The sequence below is a fragment of the Tupaia chinensis genome, unplaced genomic scaffold (assembly GCF_000334495.1).
Source record: "Tupaia chinensis unplaced genomic scaffold, TupChi_1.0 Scaffold144010_1, whole genome shotgun sequence".
NCBI lineage: Eukaryota > Metazoa > Chordata > Mammalia > Scandentia > Tupaiidae > Tupaia > Tupaia belangeri.
The window spans coordinates 1,338,701-1,356,114 of record NW_006203862.1 but is presented as its reverse complement, the minus strand read 5'-3'; the positions used below and the strand labels follow the sequence as shown (position 1 = coordinate 1,356,114).

The 17,414-nt window shown below is 41.3% G+C and overlaps 1 protein-coding gene across 1 annotated transcript; it reads right to left on the bottom strand.

The window, feature by feature from the left end:
• Positions 1-277: 277 nt before the first annotated feature.
• Positions 278-16,762, bottom strand: KLHL31 (kelch like family member 31). Its single transcript, XM_006165711.2, has 3 exons — positions 16,532-16,762; positions 4,005-5,209; positions 278-2,013 (listed from the first exon to the last, which is right to left on the bottom strand). The coding sequence occupies exons 2-3, from the start codon at positions 5,174-5,176 to the stop codon at positions 1,281-1,283; spliced, it is 1,905 nt and encodes a 634-aa protein (XP_006165773.1). The 5' UTR covers positions 5,177-5,209; positions 16,532-16,762; the 3' UTR covers positions 278-1,280.
• Between the last annotated feature and the right edge of the window lie 652 nt (positions 16,763-17,414).

Genomic DNA, 17,414 nt, shown 5'->3' with positions numbered 1-17,414 from the left:
GCAGGTGGCGTGGTGGTTAAAGGTGCTGGATTTGCACATGGTTGACTGTGGTTCAAGTCCCAAGCCTGGCACCTTGCTTTCTTGGTTTCCCTTCTCTCTCTCTGGTCAAATTTTAAAAATAATAACAAATATAATCAAATAAATGAATAATTCTTTAAAAAAAATTTAAAAAACCCCTCACACTGGGCATGCCCAAAATCCTGAGAAGATGATGGAGGAGAAGGGATAACAGTGTGGCCATTCCTCCCCATCCCCCTGCCAGGGGTTGATTTCTTGCTTTCTGTCTCTCCAGTATGCACACGCACCATATAGCAAAAATGCTTCTTACAAAAAAAAGTCGAGGGAAATCAAACTATTGTTATTGTTGTATAACCCTCAGGCTATCTAAGCATTCATTAACAGTCCTTGAAGACATAGTTTTACTTAGTGATGGTCCTAGGGTTTACCTTAGAGACAAGTTCGCCTCTAACCTTGATGTAGCAATTGGTTTGTGCTTAAGGTGGTGGTAAGGCACTCAGGATACTTGAAATTCCTTTAATACAGGAAAAGAGTTAAAGTGCAAATACTTCTCGGAGAAACAAAAAAAGTGATTTAAACTTACATCATAAGTTAAATGACTGATAATAGTTTCTTCTTCCAGATGAGGATTTTATGATAGAAAATACACTGAGGTCTGAGGCCTAGAGGGAGAAATCACCACAACCCAATGGTATCCACAGAATCCCTGTTCCTTCCCATCCGGACTTTGTCCTAAACTTTACACCTTTGCTACGAGATGCCTTTCAAGATGCTTTACTCATTCACATAAAGGAAAAGGAATTGTGTTGAATAGAGTTAAGTCTTTATGGAAATAGATGATTTTCATTGAAAAATAAAACCATTTTCAACTTCCTAAAGAAGAAAATGAGAGAAAATAAACTTTTTTATCTGTGGGATTACTTTCTCACATAAGCCTTATAAGTACTGAAGTGCAGAAGAAAAATCTCAAATGTGGGCAAAACTGCAATAGGTTTAGGAAACGTGCCCTGTTGGGAGTGCCTACAGCAAACTCCGTCTGCCACCCAGTGGCCACTGAAATAAATTGCTTTCCTTTGCTGGCTAAAAAAGACAGAGGTAGATTATGCCATACCAGGAATTTAAAATCATTTGTCATCGATATATTTTCAGATACAACCACTGTAGTAAATGTTACATATTTTCCTTTTCACTAACTCAAAGATTAACCACATGGTTCTATGAATAAATAAGTGTTTTTCCTGCATCCCCGCGACTACCTGGGTTCAGATACTGACAGGCACGGAGGACACCGAGCTCGCCCGGGATTCCCGAGTCACGTTGTTGGGCATGGAGAGAGTGCAGCAGGACACGCCCACGGTGGCCTCCGGCAGCTCGTCGTCCTCCGTCCACTCGTTGAGCTCCGGGCTGAAGCACTGGATACACTTTTTGTACTTCTTCTCGCCCTCGTTCCAGCCTCCCACCAGGTAGGCGCGGCCGTGCAGCACTGAGACGCCGGCCGTGCTCACGCCCACCTGCAACGGCGCGGCGTAGCTCCACTGGCCGGTGGCCGGGCTGTAGCACTCCACCGTCAGCACGTCCACGCGCTCCCCGCGCGGCCCCACCTGGCTGCCCCCCATCACGTACACCCTGTCGGTCAGCGTGACCGCGCAGTGCCAACCCCGGGGCGTACTCAGGCTCGGCAGCTCCTGCCACGAGTCGCTGGCCGGGTTATACGCGCACACGGAGCGGGAGTACGCGTTGCCGATGTAGCCGCCGGTCACCAGCACTCGGCCGTCGGCGACGGCGCTGGCGTGGCAGCAGCGCGCTACCTCCAGGGGCGTCTTCGGCTGCCACTGGTTGGTGGAGGGCACGTAGCACTCCAGCGAGGCCAGGCTGCCTTCTGCATTGCGGCCACCCAGAGCGTAGAGGAGCCCATTGAACACGCTCAGGCTGAAGTGCGTGCGCTTCTGGTTCATGCTGGCGAGGTGTATCCAGGTATTGAAGCGGGGATCGTATCTGGAAATGGCAGAGGACTTGTGACAGCTTTGACTGAAGCAGCTGGGGGAACCTAAGTTACTTTGCAAGCCATTGTGTGGGAATACTGGCACTACCCCTGCAAGGAGGCGAGGGAGGACCTAGTCTAGCTCCTTACATGGAGGCTCATGTTTCTCTCTTAGGCAGTAGAAGTGTGGGACGCTTGGAAAAGTTAAGGCGGGCGCTGGTGAATTCCACCGCACCTCCATTTATCGGCCACTTGAAGAAGAGCCCAGAGAGACCAACCTTTCAGTACCCCACCATGTGCAAATATCCATCATCCAGTGGGATTTAGGAGACGTGGGTGTAGGTGTGTGTGTGTGTGTGCGTGTGTGTGCGTGTCTGTGTGTGGCGGGGAGGGTGCAGTGCGTGTGTGTGCGTGTGTGTGTGTGGCGGGGAGGGTGGAACTGGGTTTTTGTGGCTACAGTCATTTGGCCAACCTCAGACACCTCCTAGCTCACGGCAATTTAGATTGGATTTGGCTGATTGGATTTCTCCATTTCTCACACACACTTTATACACTTGTCTTGGCATTACAGCAGTAAAGCTAAGTCCCTCCACCAAATCTTCACTCACCTGATAGAATGAGACCCATGAAATTCTTGTATAAACTCAACAACAAAGGCTTAACTTTTGATACTTTTCTATTTTCTGGCAACTCTCAGTAGGCATCATTTTCTAGATAGCTTTCTATTTTCTAGCAACTATCAGTAGGTATGATTTTTTAAAAATAATTATTTAATTCATTTATTTATTTATCTTAATTTGAGCAGATAGACTCACAGAGAGAAAGAGAGAAGGGAAATGAGAAAGCAAGCCACCAGGTCTGGGACTTGAACCATGGTTAGCCATGTGGGAGTGTCCAGCGCCTTAACCACCACACCACCTGCTGGTCCCCAGTAGGTATGATTTTCTAGTTTGAGGATTTATATACATATATAAATATATATATATAATTATATATACATGATTTCATAAGCACTAAAATTAACATTGCAAGAACAACAACTTGCATACTAGTGGAGAGTTATCAGCAGGAGAAAACCGAGCAGTCTTAGTGCACTGATGTTTTCCTGTTTACCTAGTTCAGAAATACTATAAGCACAAAACTCCCATTTGCTGTTCATCTTTGTCCCATTTAACTCTCAATTCAAAACATAATTATAGTTGTAAAATTAGAGATTAAAAGTAATTAGTTGTTCAGATTCTTTTAAGTGATGCACACATATGATGAAATAATAAAGATTTTTCATAACATACTGTACACATTTTCATATCTTGCTCATTAGTTGTTTGACTTTGTGCTACTATGATATAATCATGACTTTTTGTACATTTTTATATAGAGAGAAGTTTAATTTTTTAGTATAAATGTGCAAAAATAATACAGTGCTAGAATTCCATTTTCTGAAGGGTTTATTATGTTTTCATTCTTTCCACATGCATCAAAAATATTGACATTTTCTATTTCGTTTAGTCTCCAAATATTTTTTTAAAAGTTAGTTGCCACAGTTTAAATTATCTTATTCTATTTGCCAATTATGAGTCTGACAGTTGTCAGTAGCAATCACTTAAAATAAACTTTGTATTATTTCATTCTTTCTTACAGCTTAGTATTAGAAGCTGAATTTATATCCAATTTCCTTTAAAGTCAGTTTTGTAAAAAATACCCAACTAGAAATGAGAAAAAGTGAATTGCCACTTCCTAGTTGTATAATTTCTCTGGGTATCAAGTACCACATGTGTAAAATCAGAACAATTGTATCTGCCCACCTCCCAGGCTGGTCTCAGAAATCTCGGGTGCATAATATGTGTGAATGCACTTTATATAAAATGCTATCTATCTATAAAGTGACTTTATCATTACTGATTTACTGAGTCAGTGAATTAATAGGCATGATTAATTTACTTCTATGTCAGGGTAATTTCCCCTTAATATTGAACCACTTCATTTCTTAATAAAAATCAAGTACCTGCAGAAATTGCTGACTGCATGCTTGGCTTGATTTCTTGCATCATTCTGGTCTTCACCACCAGCCACATAAAGAAATCCATCCATCACAGCCACGCACTGATTAAAACTCTTGGCTGGCATTTCTGTCAGCTTGCTCCATCCATTTTCAGGGTCTCTATACAAGATGTCTCTACTAAGGGACTTCTCAGTAAGGCCTGGGCGTCCCCCAACAGTGACTAGGACCCGGCAGCCTCCTCGGATTCTCGTTCGCCTAGACTGTAATGTGTTTTGGTGGTATGGAAGTAAGTGGTAGTTCATAGCGTCTACAAGGAGTTTGTGACAATCGGCATCTTGCATCATTCTTGGCACAGATTGAACATAATTCACCAGGTCTTGTGCAGAGATGGTACCAAAACGAATATTGCTCAAAAGATCTGCAGCATATTTTACTCTCTTTTGGTCAAATTCTAACCATTTCATTGCAATCTGGAATGCTACTATCTCAGAAGGCAACTGTAAGTCATCATCTATAAGAAGTTCATTAATTTGTTCAAACGTAAGTTTCATAAACTGATCTGATTCTGCAAATTCGAGGAAATTATCCCGGATAAATTTCTGGGCTGCTGCTTTAGCATTTTTCAGGGAGTATGTTTCAGCAATATTAACAACATACATGCAATTCTCAACACTCATCTCCCGGATCAGAAAATCACTGCACATCTTGACAAGAGTATGGATCTGAAGATAAACAGCAGCAGAAATAATGCTTCCTATCGTGTACAAGGAGAGAGTCAGCTTTCCCGTGTAGGCATAGGCAATGACCGTGGCCAAGCCTAGTGGTGAAATATCATTGAGATCCACCCTTTGAGTCGATGGGTCTTTTTTTAGTATGTTGTAGAAGTACTCACTGCATGAAGCCATCACTGACTTATGAACATCAAAGGATTTGGTTTTGGTACCAATGACTAAGTCACAGAGGAAGCTCTCCTGCCGCATTTTACTTAAACCTTCCAAGAGATTGGGCCCATAAGAAGTATCTGTTAATTCAGAAGAAATGCAGCTAAGACCATTGCCTCCCTCTAGGAGCCCATTCAAAGCATTCAGTTTGGTTAGAGGGCTGTCTTCTACAATTATGGTCATCTCATTGATGTCGCCTTTGTTCTTTTTGACAGTCTTCTTTTTGGGTGCCATGTTGGCAAACACACAGTCACAGGCAAGAGCGTGCTAGAAAAAAAAAAAAAAGACATTGTTTTAATTGTGGTTTTCATTTAGAAACACTACATTGAGAAGCTTTAAAAATAAATAATCATTTTTTGGGGCCGGCAGGTGGCATGGTGGTTAAAGGCACTAGACTCCCACATGGCCAACTGCGTTTCAAGTCCCGGACCTGGTGGCTTGATTTCTCACTCTCCATCTCTCTCTCAGTCACTCACTTTGTCTCTCTCTGATCACATTAAAATAAATAAAGTTAAGTAAAATAATTCTTTAAAAAACAATAGTTTTTAATGACATAAAGTAGATTAGTCTTCAAAAATAGATCTAAAGATTTACATTAAACTTGGTGCACATTTTTTGACAATTTACTTCAGCATCCAGTATTGAAGACAATTCTACAAAGATTAATGATATCAGGGGGCTGGCAGGTGGTGTGGTGGTTAAGGGCGCTGGACTCCCACATCTCCGACTGTGGTTCAAATCCTGGACCTGGCGGCTTGCTTTCTCACTCTCTCCCTCTCTCTCTCACTCTGTCCCTTTTTGATCAAACATAAATAAAGTTAAATAAAATAATTTTAAAAAGATTAATGATATCAAATGATCCCTCTCAGTGGATGTGTTGCCAAGTAATGATTATGCAGCAGAAATGACCACGTTTTCTGATTCAGCCATACAGTAATTATAGAACAGTTAAATATCATTTGAAGGGTTTAGTTTACTCTCATGAAAAAGTGAATTATAATTGTTATGAAGACTTTCCTTAATTAAATACCCACACTCAGGATGCCATGTAAAATGTAGAAAATATTTTGGAAAGATGTTTTTATTTTTAGTAGCAGTGAAAACTATTATATTTTAAGAGGTATATTGATTCCCTTTAGTGAGATCCATACGATAAGCACTATAAGATTTTGCCAGAGGATTTAAAAGAAGAGCAACTCTCCCTACATTTTTATATGGAAAGATGGATGTCAGTTTAGTAAAATTTTAGTTACTATCTCTATGAGTTTTTTTTTTTCTTTTAGGAAATTAATAAAATAATTCCAGAATTTGACTGAGGGAGTAATTATAAAAGAATATTCAAGCATTTTGTTTAACAATAAAAAAACCATGAAAGTAGGACTTGCCTTTATATATAAACAAGGACAGAAATTAAACATGCATAGAACTGGATCAGGAATAGAAAAAAAAATTCAGTGGAATAAAATGATGAGTGAGACTCATTGCTGTGTGGTATACTGTATATATACAGATACACATAAATAAATATATGTTATCTGTAAATTTGCTAAATATATAAACATAAATTCAGTGGAACAAAATAAAGGGTGGAAAGCCATGCATGTATGTGTGTAAATATATGTGCATGTTTGTGTGTAAATATATGTGCATGTATGTGTATAGTTTAGGAAAAATGTGGCACTTAGGAATCAGTGAGCAAGAACTTATGATGATAATATCAGTCTGAATGGTTTTCTATTCTACATATTCACTAAAATAACTTCCGATGAATTAAATACCTACATAATATACACACATACAAAAATTTACATAAGACTAGACTAAGGTAGGGGTTTTTGTTTTTGTTTTCTTTTCATTTTAAGGTAGAAAACGCCCTCCTCAGCATGACACAAAATCTACAGGCTATGAAGAAAAAGGTTAAACTATATGAATATAGAAAAAAAAATGAAAATGTTCATAAAACAACAATGATTTATTTTTACTTTTTTCCCTAGGTTTTTGTCACAGGGCACATGCGTTTGCTGGAGAGAGACAGAGAAAGTGAGAGGAAAAGTGAGAACTCACCCCCCCACCAAGGGGGGATGACACCAATTATTTAAAAGGTGTGAAACAGCCAGCAGGTGGCATGGTGATTAAGGTGTTGGATTTCATATAGCTGACTCCACAGTTCGAGCCCTGGATCTGGTGGCCCGAAAAACACTGAGCTTGTGTGCATATATGTCCAAAATGCTGTGAGAAGAGTGGACAAAAAGGGATTGTGGTGTGACCGTCCCCTCTGGGGGGCGATTTCTTTCTTTTTGTCTAACTTTAGTGAGCACATGTGCTCAGTAGTGGTAAAAAAAAAAAAAGACATCAAACCATCTGATAAAACAAGTATTTGTAATATTATACTGTGTGTGTGTGTGTGTGTGTGTGTATAATTCTTCTGATATTGGATAATAGTGAAACCTAGGGGGCTCTTGAGACAGGGCTAGAAGTATGAAGGAATTCAAAACTAGAGAGAAAATGACCAGAATGGATAATACGAACAAGATCTAAATATATGTTGTTTACAAGACGCTCATTTTAAAGACACAAATAAGTAGAAAAGTAATGGATAGAATAATATTTACATGGAAATAATAAACATAGGAATGCTGGTGTGGATTTCTCAAGCCAGATAAAAATCTTCAAGAAAAGAAACTGTCCAGTGATAAAGAGACAATTGTATAATGATAAAATGAATAATTTGGGGCCAGGCTATTGCATGGTGGTTAAGGAAGCTGGTTCCCACATGGCTGACTCTGTGGTTCAAGTCCTAGACCCCAACGCTTGAGAAACACGCCAGACACATGTGTGTGCAGACCCCAAATCCCAAACAGAGGGAAAGACAGAGAAGAAGGGATTGTGGAGTGACCATCCCCCCACGGTGGAGTACTTTTTCTCTCTCTCTTCCCCCCAACTCCCTGTGAATGCACATGCTCTCTGGCAATATGAGAAAAAAAATTTTTTTAAAGACTAATTTGGGACCAGCAGATGGCATAATGGTTATGTCACTGGACTCTCACATAGCTGACTACGGTTCAAGTCCCAGACTTGGTGGCTTGAAACTCATGCCAGGCACATGTACATGTGTGCCCAAAATCCTCAGAGGAGACTGGAGGAGAAGGGTGTGTCTATCCCTCCCAGGGGGTGATTTCTCGCTTTCTGTCTCTCTCTGCCTTTCCAGCAAGCACATGTGCCCTATAGCAAAAATCTCCTTCTAAAAAAAAAAAAAAAGACTAATTCATCATGAAGATGTAATAACTCAAAATGTATATGTACCTAAAAACAGAGCTTCAAAATATGTGAAATAGCATATGGCAGAATTAAAGGGAGATATAGGCAATTTCACAATTATTCTTGAATATTAACCCACCCAATTGATAAAAAAAACTAGACAAAAAAATCTCATGACATTATAGATGATCTAAACAACATTATTAATTATTCTGATTTACTAGATATTTAGAGAACTTATACCTAAGAACTGCAGAATAAAAATTATTTGGGGCTGCACATGGTACATTCACCAAGTCTGATCACATGCTGGGCCACAATATGTCTCAGCAAACTTTAAAGCACTGAATTCAACTCAGTATGATCTCTGACAACAATGCAACTAAATTAGAAAATAATAAACTGACTAGGGAAACCATTTAATTTCCAATGATTGGAAATTAAGCACTATCCTAAAAAATCTATCAGTAAAAGAAAAATCACTGGGGAAATTGGGTAATATTTCAAACAGAGTGACGATGAGAATACAACATAAATAACAACTCTACTACTTATTTGCTGCGGGCTCTCAGCAGATTAACCCCCGCTTACAATCTCCATCGACTAATCACAAACAAAGGTAACAGTGCTGCCTTATAGGAAAAACTTAATGAGGAAGGGGGTGTGGTATCTAGCAGATTCCCTACCAAAAAGTGAAGGTTCAAAATCTTTGAACCGTTTTTACTAAAAGCTATAGCATTTTTTAGCTGTGTCTTTGGGAATAAAGGAAGAAACTTGTAATAACTTTGAGGTGAAAACAAAAACAAAAACAAAACAAAACAAAAAAACAGAAAGCTGCCACATCATGGAGAAATGGTCACGAGGAGCAAGAGGCAATATGGGACCCAGAGTGAGAAGTGACAGCACCCAGGGGGAGATTTCTGGCACGTGCATGTATTCTAAGGGCATTTCTAAAATACTAGGAATAGATATGGAATTTGTGCAATTCCATAGGCCAAGGAATAGATTATTTTTATTTTGATATGAATGGTAGGGATAGCCCTGGAAGTTTAGGAGACGTGCGACATTTGGTTATAGTGAGGTAAGCAAAACAACAGCTTGCCTGGAACAGATTGAATCCATGTGTCTGGATTTAAGTGGACTATTTTGGTTGGGCAGTGCTAGGATGGAAAGGTTTGCAGATAACACAAATCTTTTGGGTACTGGTAACAGAAGGGTTCTAAGAAGATTACATGTGGGAGTGAGAAAGTCATTGAAAATAGAGGAAATATCATCAAACTAAAGCAGAGGGGCATGACTCAGACAGCCAAGTGCAGACTAACATCGCTGAAGTCAAGAGGGAGACAGTCAGGGCAGGTAAAGTTAGTCTAATACATAGAGGGTGTTGAATGTAGGATGGGTTTGAATTTGGTAAGTTAATATGCAGTTGAGAAGGATTAAGAAATCATCAGGAAAGGAGGGGGCTTTCTCCTAAGTTCCTGTTGACACCTACTGGCTCCTCCGGAAAGCAATGGTGGAAAAACCTTCATGCTGCTCCTCAAGTTATTTCTTGTGATGGGACCCTGGCCTGCTCCACTCTTGAGAACTTCTGTGATCCTCTAAATTCTCTTGTCTTTGTCCATTTTCTCTAAGCCCCTACTGGGTGATACATTAGCCAGCCTGACAAATGAATCTAAGCTCATCAGTTAATAGACAGATCTACTCTACCTCCCAAGTATACGTATTTTGTTTGTTTATTTGATTTTATTTAATTAATTTTTTTAGAGAGATTTTTGCTATTGGGCATGTGTGCTCATCAGAAAGAGAGACAGACAGAGAGACAGAAAGTGAGAAATCAACCCCTGGGGGGATGTCCACACCACAGTCCCTTCTCTTCCATTCTCCTTTTAGGATTTTGGATATGCACACTCATGCACCCAGCATGGGTTTAAGCTGCCAGGTCAGGGATTCAAACTGTGATTGAGTCCCTTATTTTATTGGTCAGGGATTCAAACTGTGATTGAGTCCCTTAAGAGAGAGACTTTTTTGCCATAGGGTGCATGTGCTTGCTGGAGAGACAGCGAGAAAGCAAGAAATCATCCCCCAGGGGGGATGGCCATGCTGTAGTCCCTTCTCTTCCATTCTCCTCTGGGGATTTTGGGCAGGCATGCACATGTGCCTTGCATGAGTTTTAAGCCACCAGGTTCAGGATTCAAACCACAGCCTGCCATAAGGGAGTTAAGTTACATAACCATTATGCAATCTGCTGGTTCCTATTTATTTATTTATTTATTTTAAAATCAGTGTCTATGACTCACAAGTTTCTAATAGAGTAGTTTTTGTAGGGTATATACTCATATTGACCTCTATATATGTACCAATTGTTTTTGTTTTAAATTAAACTTAATTTTTTGGTAACTATATTATAGACTCACATGCAGTTATAAGAATTCATACAGAGAGATCTTGTATAACCTTTGATCACTTTTGCCCAATAGAAACATACTACAAAATACCATTAAAACAAAGATATTAGTATTGATACAGAGCTACGATTACATGCTATTTCTGGGTCTTTACCATGTAAAAGAGGCTGTCCTCCTGCCTGAGTGTTCTCAGTCTGTGCCATGTCCCTCCAACAAGGACACTGCAGACCCCTCAGAGGGACCTGAAGGACAAGTCACTGCTTTCAAGCTGGGCAAAGTGCTGATGTTGTCATCAGGCTGCAAACATTTCGCTGACTCTTACATCCTCAAAGTGCTCTTCCTTTGGCCCTGCTCCTCCATCTCCCAAAAGCTACTGCCTTTCTCAATTTAAGGAGGACCGCAGGTCAGTAGGAATGGGCAGGAGCAAACACATGCATCGTTTGCTGTAGGCCCTATTGCAGAGAAGACTGGCTCCCTCATTATAGGGGATCAGAATCCAGAGGCTCTGTTCTCACAGGGCACAGGGAAGCCTTCAACAGATCCTCCAGATCCCTCACACTGTGGCGTATCTGGAGAGTACAGACAGAAGTCATGTTATACTGGACACCACACACACACACACACACATACACACGCACATTGCTACTTGACCAAACAGCATTTTCCTGCAATCATGTGTAAGTAAGGGCAAGGGCAGCCTTAAAGGAAAGAAGTTACAGGGCCAGCCCTGTGGCACAGTGGTTAAGCATTGTGTAGGAGCCAGACCCCATATGGCTGACTGCGGTTCAAGTCCTGACCCTGGCAGCTTGATAAACATGCCTGACATGGAAATACCTGCCAGGATCCTAAGGAGATGGAGAAATGGGGGAAAGAGGGATTGCAGTGTGACTGGGCCCTATTTATTTATTTATTTATTTTTGTATTCTCTCTTCTTCTCTCTCTCATGTGCATGCATATCTTCTGGGCAAAACAATCACCCTCCCCCCACCAAAAAAAAAAAAAAAGAGAGAAGGGGAGGAGAAATTATAAAAGGGAACACAGAAATACATGTGTGTATGAAAGTGGGAACATTTAATTCATCTTTATTTACCCATTTAGTCATGGTGCTAGATGTTGAGGTTGTCTGTATGGGCTAATAGAGGGTGATTGGAAAAGAGTTTAATATTTTAAAAAATGCCTCACTTAGTAAGTAGTGCTTACTAAGCATATGGGACCGTGTGATAAACAGCAGTTTGTATAGAAACTCTCACTGTTTTCTTCCTACAATGAAAAAATATTTACTCTAGAGGCCAGCAGGTGGCATGGTGATTAAGGTGCTGGACTCTCACATGGCCGACAACAGTTCAAGTCCCGGACTTGGTGGCTTTCTTTCTCACTTTTCCCCTCTCTCTCTGTTGATCATATGTGCTCTATAGCAAAATTAAAATAATAATGATAATAATAGCATCAATAATAATAGATAAAATAATTCACTCTACAACCTCGGGTCATCTTGTAGCTGATAACCAATGATGATCACTATGACAATCAAAATGTGTCTGTGACAAAGAGCTGTTACAAAATTGAGTTGCATATAATCTGCAGTATAACCCAGATGGTGAGCAAGAAATTTTGATTCAATTTGTATTTTCACTCAGAATTGGATAAGGGTTTTACTCACTGTTGAGTGAAAAGCTTCTGTGGGTGAATGCCCTGTGGCCAACTGCCCAAAGGGTCCCCAAGCTTTGCAGCCAGGGCAATCACCATGAAGACTTTGACTCTGGTTGTGTTCTGCACCATGAGGGGTGCACCCTTGCTGAGCTGCGTGTGTCTATTTCTCCATTTGTCCTGAACCACAACAGGTTTGATTCTCCCTCCTTACCCAGGGGAGCTCTGACCAAGCTGTCCCCTTGTGCTCAAAGGGAAGAAGAACTTTACTAGGCCCTCACCCCAACCCCGGGGCTGTTGGTGGCTTGCATTTTTCACATGGTCCCTGCTGCAGTAGGAAGCACTTGGAAAAAAGAGCACGTCTAGCTACAGAGCAGCTGAGGTTGTGTAATAGGATGAGCAGACATTTGGAGGCACTGCCAGTGTCTCCCTGTGCCTTCCCTTTCTGCGTCAGAGAAGAGACTTTGTAGGGAGCAGAGCATTTTAGAAGGGCCCCTGTGCTGCTGGAGTGATCTTTCCATACTCTGGAGAGAGCCCAGAGAATCCCATTTCCCTGTTTATAGGCCCCGCATTCACCTTCCCTCTCTGCTCCATCCACTATCACCCAAAAAAGCTTTTTGGCTCCCTGGAAGAGCTGCCCATTACAAACTGGGCAGAAGGGTAACAGAAGCAATTCCACACTCCCCTTTCCATTGCCCACAGCAGATCCTGGCTTCTGGGCCATTTCAAGGACGATAGTGCCACGTATTCAACACCGGATAAGCGGCTGGACAGTTATGTAATTCAGCACATTTTTCGTCATCTTTTAGAGCTGCCAAATTTAAGTATGTTAATAGTTAATTTATAAATATAAATCACCAAACATGAATCTATATTACGTATTAAATGTAAGCCATTACCTCTATGTCTAAAATAATTATATTGCTAGCATTGATTGAATAGTTACTGTGTGCTGAGCTCTGGGTTACGTATCCTACATAATTTTATTTTTTCAATTCCATATCAGAGAAATCATAAAACAAATGAAGAAATTAAGATTAAGAATGAATAAAATAAACTTGACCAAGGTCATACAAGTAAATGTATGGTGGTATTAAAGCAAATATTCAAGCCCAGATGGAACCCTGGCCCCTAGAACATCTCTAGGGTAGGATACGAGCTGGAGTAGGTTAGCTCTTTCTTTTCTTTTTATTTTTTTTTTTAAATTACTTCATTTTATTTATCATTATTATTATCTTTTCATTTGACCAGACAGAGGAAGAGAGACAAAAAGTGAGAAAGCAAATTGCCAGATCTGTGACTTGACCTGTGGTCAGACATGTGGAAGTCCAGCACCTTAAACACCACGCCAGCTGCCGGCCCCAACGTTAGCTTTGTCTGACATGATCCAACAGAGACCAAGTGAACTAGAGCTGAGGTTGATAAAATCAGAATTTGTAGATAACATGAAATAGTTCTTCCTAGATTCAAATACTGAAATAAAAGAGTTGCCTTTTTGTATATAAAATAAATTATAGACACATCGATACTGTGGATTTTTTTTTAAATCTTTTTTTTTTTTAAGAGCTTTTTGCTATAGGGGGCATGCACTGGCCAGAAGACAGAGAGAGACAGAGAGAGAGAAAGCGAGAAATCCCCCCCCAGGGGGGATGGCCATGCCGCAATCCCTTCTCCTCCATTCTCCTCTCTGGATCTTGGGCACGCACACACATGCGCCCGGTGTGAGTTTTAAGCCACCAGGTCTGGGACACGAACCACGGTCAACTACATGGGAGTCCAGCAACATAGCCATTATGCTAACTGCTGATCCCATTTTTTAAAAAAATCTTATTAAGGGTAGTAAGGATTTGAAACTTCAGTAGGTTGGGTAAGCCAAGACTATAAATAGGTTCAAAGAGGACTTGCATAATTTTGTTGATCAGGTAGTTGAGCACTTCCTTTTAAGTGTTAGCTGAAATATAAAATTACTAGTTTTTTTTGTTTGCAACAATGAGCTATTATCAATTTTATATGGCTCAATTAGTTTGAAATTGTGTCTGGCTTTTATCTATAAAGTATACAGACAGTATTCACAAAGTTAACTATTATTTTATCTTTTAGATTTTTTTCATAAGGTGCATGTGCTTGCCAGAGAGAGACAGAAACAGAAAGAAGGAAAGTGAGAAATCACTCCCCATCCCAGGGGGATGGCTATGCTGCAATCCCTTCTCCTCCATCCTCTCCTTGGGATTTTGGGCACACATGACACATGCCCAGCATGATTTTTAAGTTGCCAGGTCCAGGACTTGATCTATGGTTAGCCATGTGGGAGTCCAGCACCTTAACTACTATGCTACCTGCTGGCCCCCTATAGTTTTATTTTTCAAGCCTGGATATAGGACACAGGACTCGGTGCAAAGATTTTTTACTATTGGTTTTGTTGAAAGTTTTAGTAAAATGACTCTTTGTCTTTCCTAGTTTTTCATGTGTGTTAAGGAGAAAGGGGTTGGAAATAAAAAATTCTTAGACTGAAATGTGTTTGATCATCATAGAACTGAAAATCAGGTTGTGGTGTTCATTCTGCTCTTCCATTCGATAGATTATGACAAAACATCCGATTTTTCAGGATTTTAATTTAATCATCTGTTAAGTGAGAAGATGCGTCCCTTTCAGGCCTAACATTTTGTAGCAGTTTATCTGACTGCTGATGTTTGCTGTTGGAATAGTCAAGACCTGGTGCTGTACCATTCTCTCCTCAACTTGCTCAACCATTACCCTTGAATCTACTCATTGTCAGACAGAGGAGATCTCAGACAGGATGTCTTCAGGTAGGATCTATAGATCTAGGTCTGCGTTGCCAGATTTAGCAAATAGAACACGAGATGTCTAGTTAAATTCTAATTTCAGATAAACCATCAACCCCATTTTAGTGTAAGTATGTCCCAGGCAGTATGTATATGTGCTCACATTAAAGGCTGATGCATGGTTTATCTGAAATTCAGGAGTATCTGGGTGACCTGGATTCTACCTGGTACCTGGATGGGTTTCAGATGGGTCCACGAGTCCCGTGGAATGTTCTGAAATGTATTGTGCATACATGTTTATGTAAACTTTACAGTAGCAGGCCTCGGAGCTTTCATGAGGCTCTCCAAAGGGCCCATAACCCCAAATAGATCCAGAACCAGTGGACTAAGAATAATGTTGCTGGGAAGTGCTAACCTAATTACCCCTCATGTTTAAGTGGGCAAGCCCACGTGAAAGTATTGCTCTTCAATCGGGTTCTTCTAGCCCCAGATTGACGCCAGATGGAATTTCCTCGAAGTGCTATAGAAAAGAGTGTCTTTATATTGAAGAACGTTCTCCTTCCTGCTGCCCTCCACCCTAGCCTCCTGGGAGACTCCACACAGGGCAAGCTGGAAAGCCATGTGTGCTAAAGTGTCACTGTCACTCTTGTGCCAGAATGAGCTGGGATCCCAGAACGTCTTCTTGCCAGTGGGGCGAATCAGCTGTGCCTGCTCCCTGTCCCTGCCACATTCCAGTCGCTGCATCTGTCGGGGCTCGTCAGCCTGCCCTCCAGGAATAGAAACACTCCTGGCTCTGCTGCTTGCCATTTTAAGTTAAGTCCGACTTAGGGGAGGGTTCCACTTTACCATTTCGTTTCCAACATGATTTTTAACGTAAAACATATATCCATTGAACCACATGTGCACATTCAAAACAAAACCCTGGCTTTCACACAAATAACAATTTTGGATTTGTTTCATAGGGGAGGACTTCTGTTTTGTCACCAGGCTGTCTTTCTGGGAATTCAGAGCTGTTTGACTTTTGCGCTACCCATTTTAGTTCAAATTGATCACATTTTATTTAAGCTGATCAGGTACTAAATGTTTAAATGGTTCTGGTTTAAAATAAAGATGCAATTTTCCACTTTGTGACAAAGCCTAAGAATTTTCTCTCCTATTCTCTCTAAAATAGTGGAAGAATACATTTCTTAAACTTCAGAGACTTAAAAGTACCGTTAGAAGTTACAAGTCATTTCACTTTTATAGGGCGTCACTCCTGCATTTCTGTTACTGTGACCGTCTTAAGATCCATCGCATTTCTCAGCTTTCTGGAAAATGCTGTCTACCTCTCAACTTTAGATCAGGGCCATGAGCAATCTGCCCCGGCTGTAGGCTCCCTTCAGTGAAATAGCTCTGCAGCCACAAACACTTAGACTTCCCCACGCTCGCCCACCCGCACATCCACATCCACCCCAGGTCCACAGACAGGAATCGGGAAGTATGGCCCCGCTCCTTACCCTCCTGTGAGCAGTGCAGCACGGCTTGCGATGAAGAGGTTGTAGCAGCAGAATCCTCTTCGGAGGTAATCTGTGGAGAGAGAGAAAGCGAGAAGGAAAACCCGGTGGAGAGCCACCAGCAGCCACCTGCCAAGTCCCAGGAGTGGCAGTTTTCAGAGTGACCCTTTGCCGTCCCACTGGATAAGGCAGGCCAGTGCCACGCTCGACAGGGAGCTGCAGCCTGAGCCCTCCTCTCCCTCTTTGGCCTTCAAAACAGGGCCATCCAGGGGCAGAGGGCGGGGCTCTGGTCCAGGGAGAGGGGTTGGGTTTCTTGACCTCACCAGTTGTTCCAGAAAAAGAAAAGGCCAGAGCTCAGCCAACCTGGGTGTGAGGAAAGAAAATTAAGTAGGTGGGTGTTCACTGTTGGAAGCAGGGATTAGAGTAGAGCTAGAGGAAGGGAAGGTTGTAGATGAAACGTTAGTTTTTAGAAAGGTACACCACCTGGTCGCCTCAGGTCCTTTGAGAAGATTGTGGCTATAAATAGGCCGGTCTTTAGAAGAGAAGCACATGTTTACCAGGGCATGGTGCTTTCTACAGCATGGCACAGTATAATTAGGGCCATGTTATAGTTGAATAAAGTGAAGTTTACGACCGGCCCTTGACTATCCGTCCATCCACAGCGAGGGCTGAGATTAACACACACCAGCACATCTGCAAGGTGGGGAACCTCTACTCTGGCAATAGGTCAGTAAGAATTTCCTAAGGATTATAGTTGGCCACAAGCTGTTAGTCGGCACCAAGCGTGCGAAATGGCTGCTAAAAAAGTTAATGTGATATTCAGCTTCAATATAGACAAATAGATCATAGACAATGAATGTTCTGATTATTCCTCATTAGTCGGATG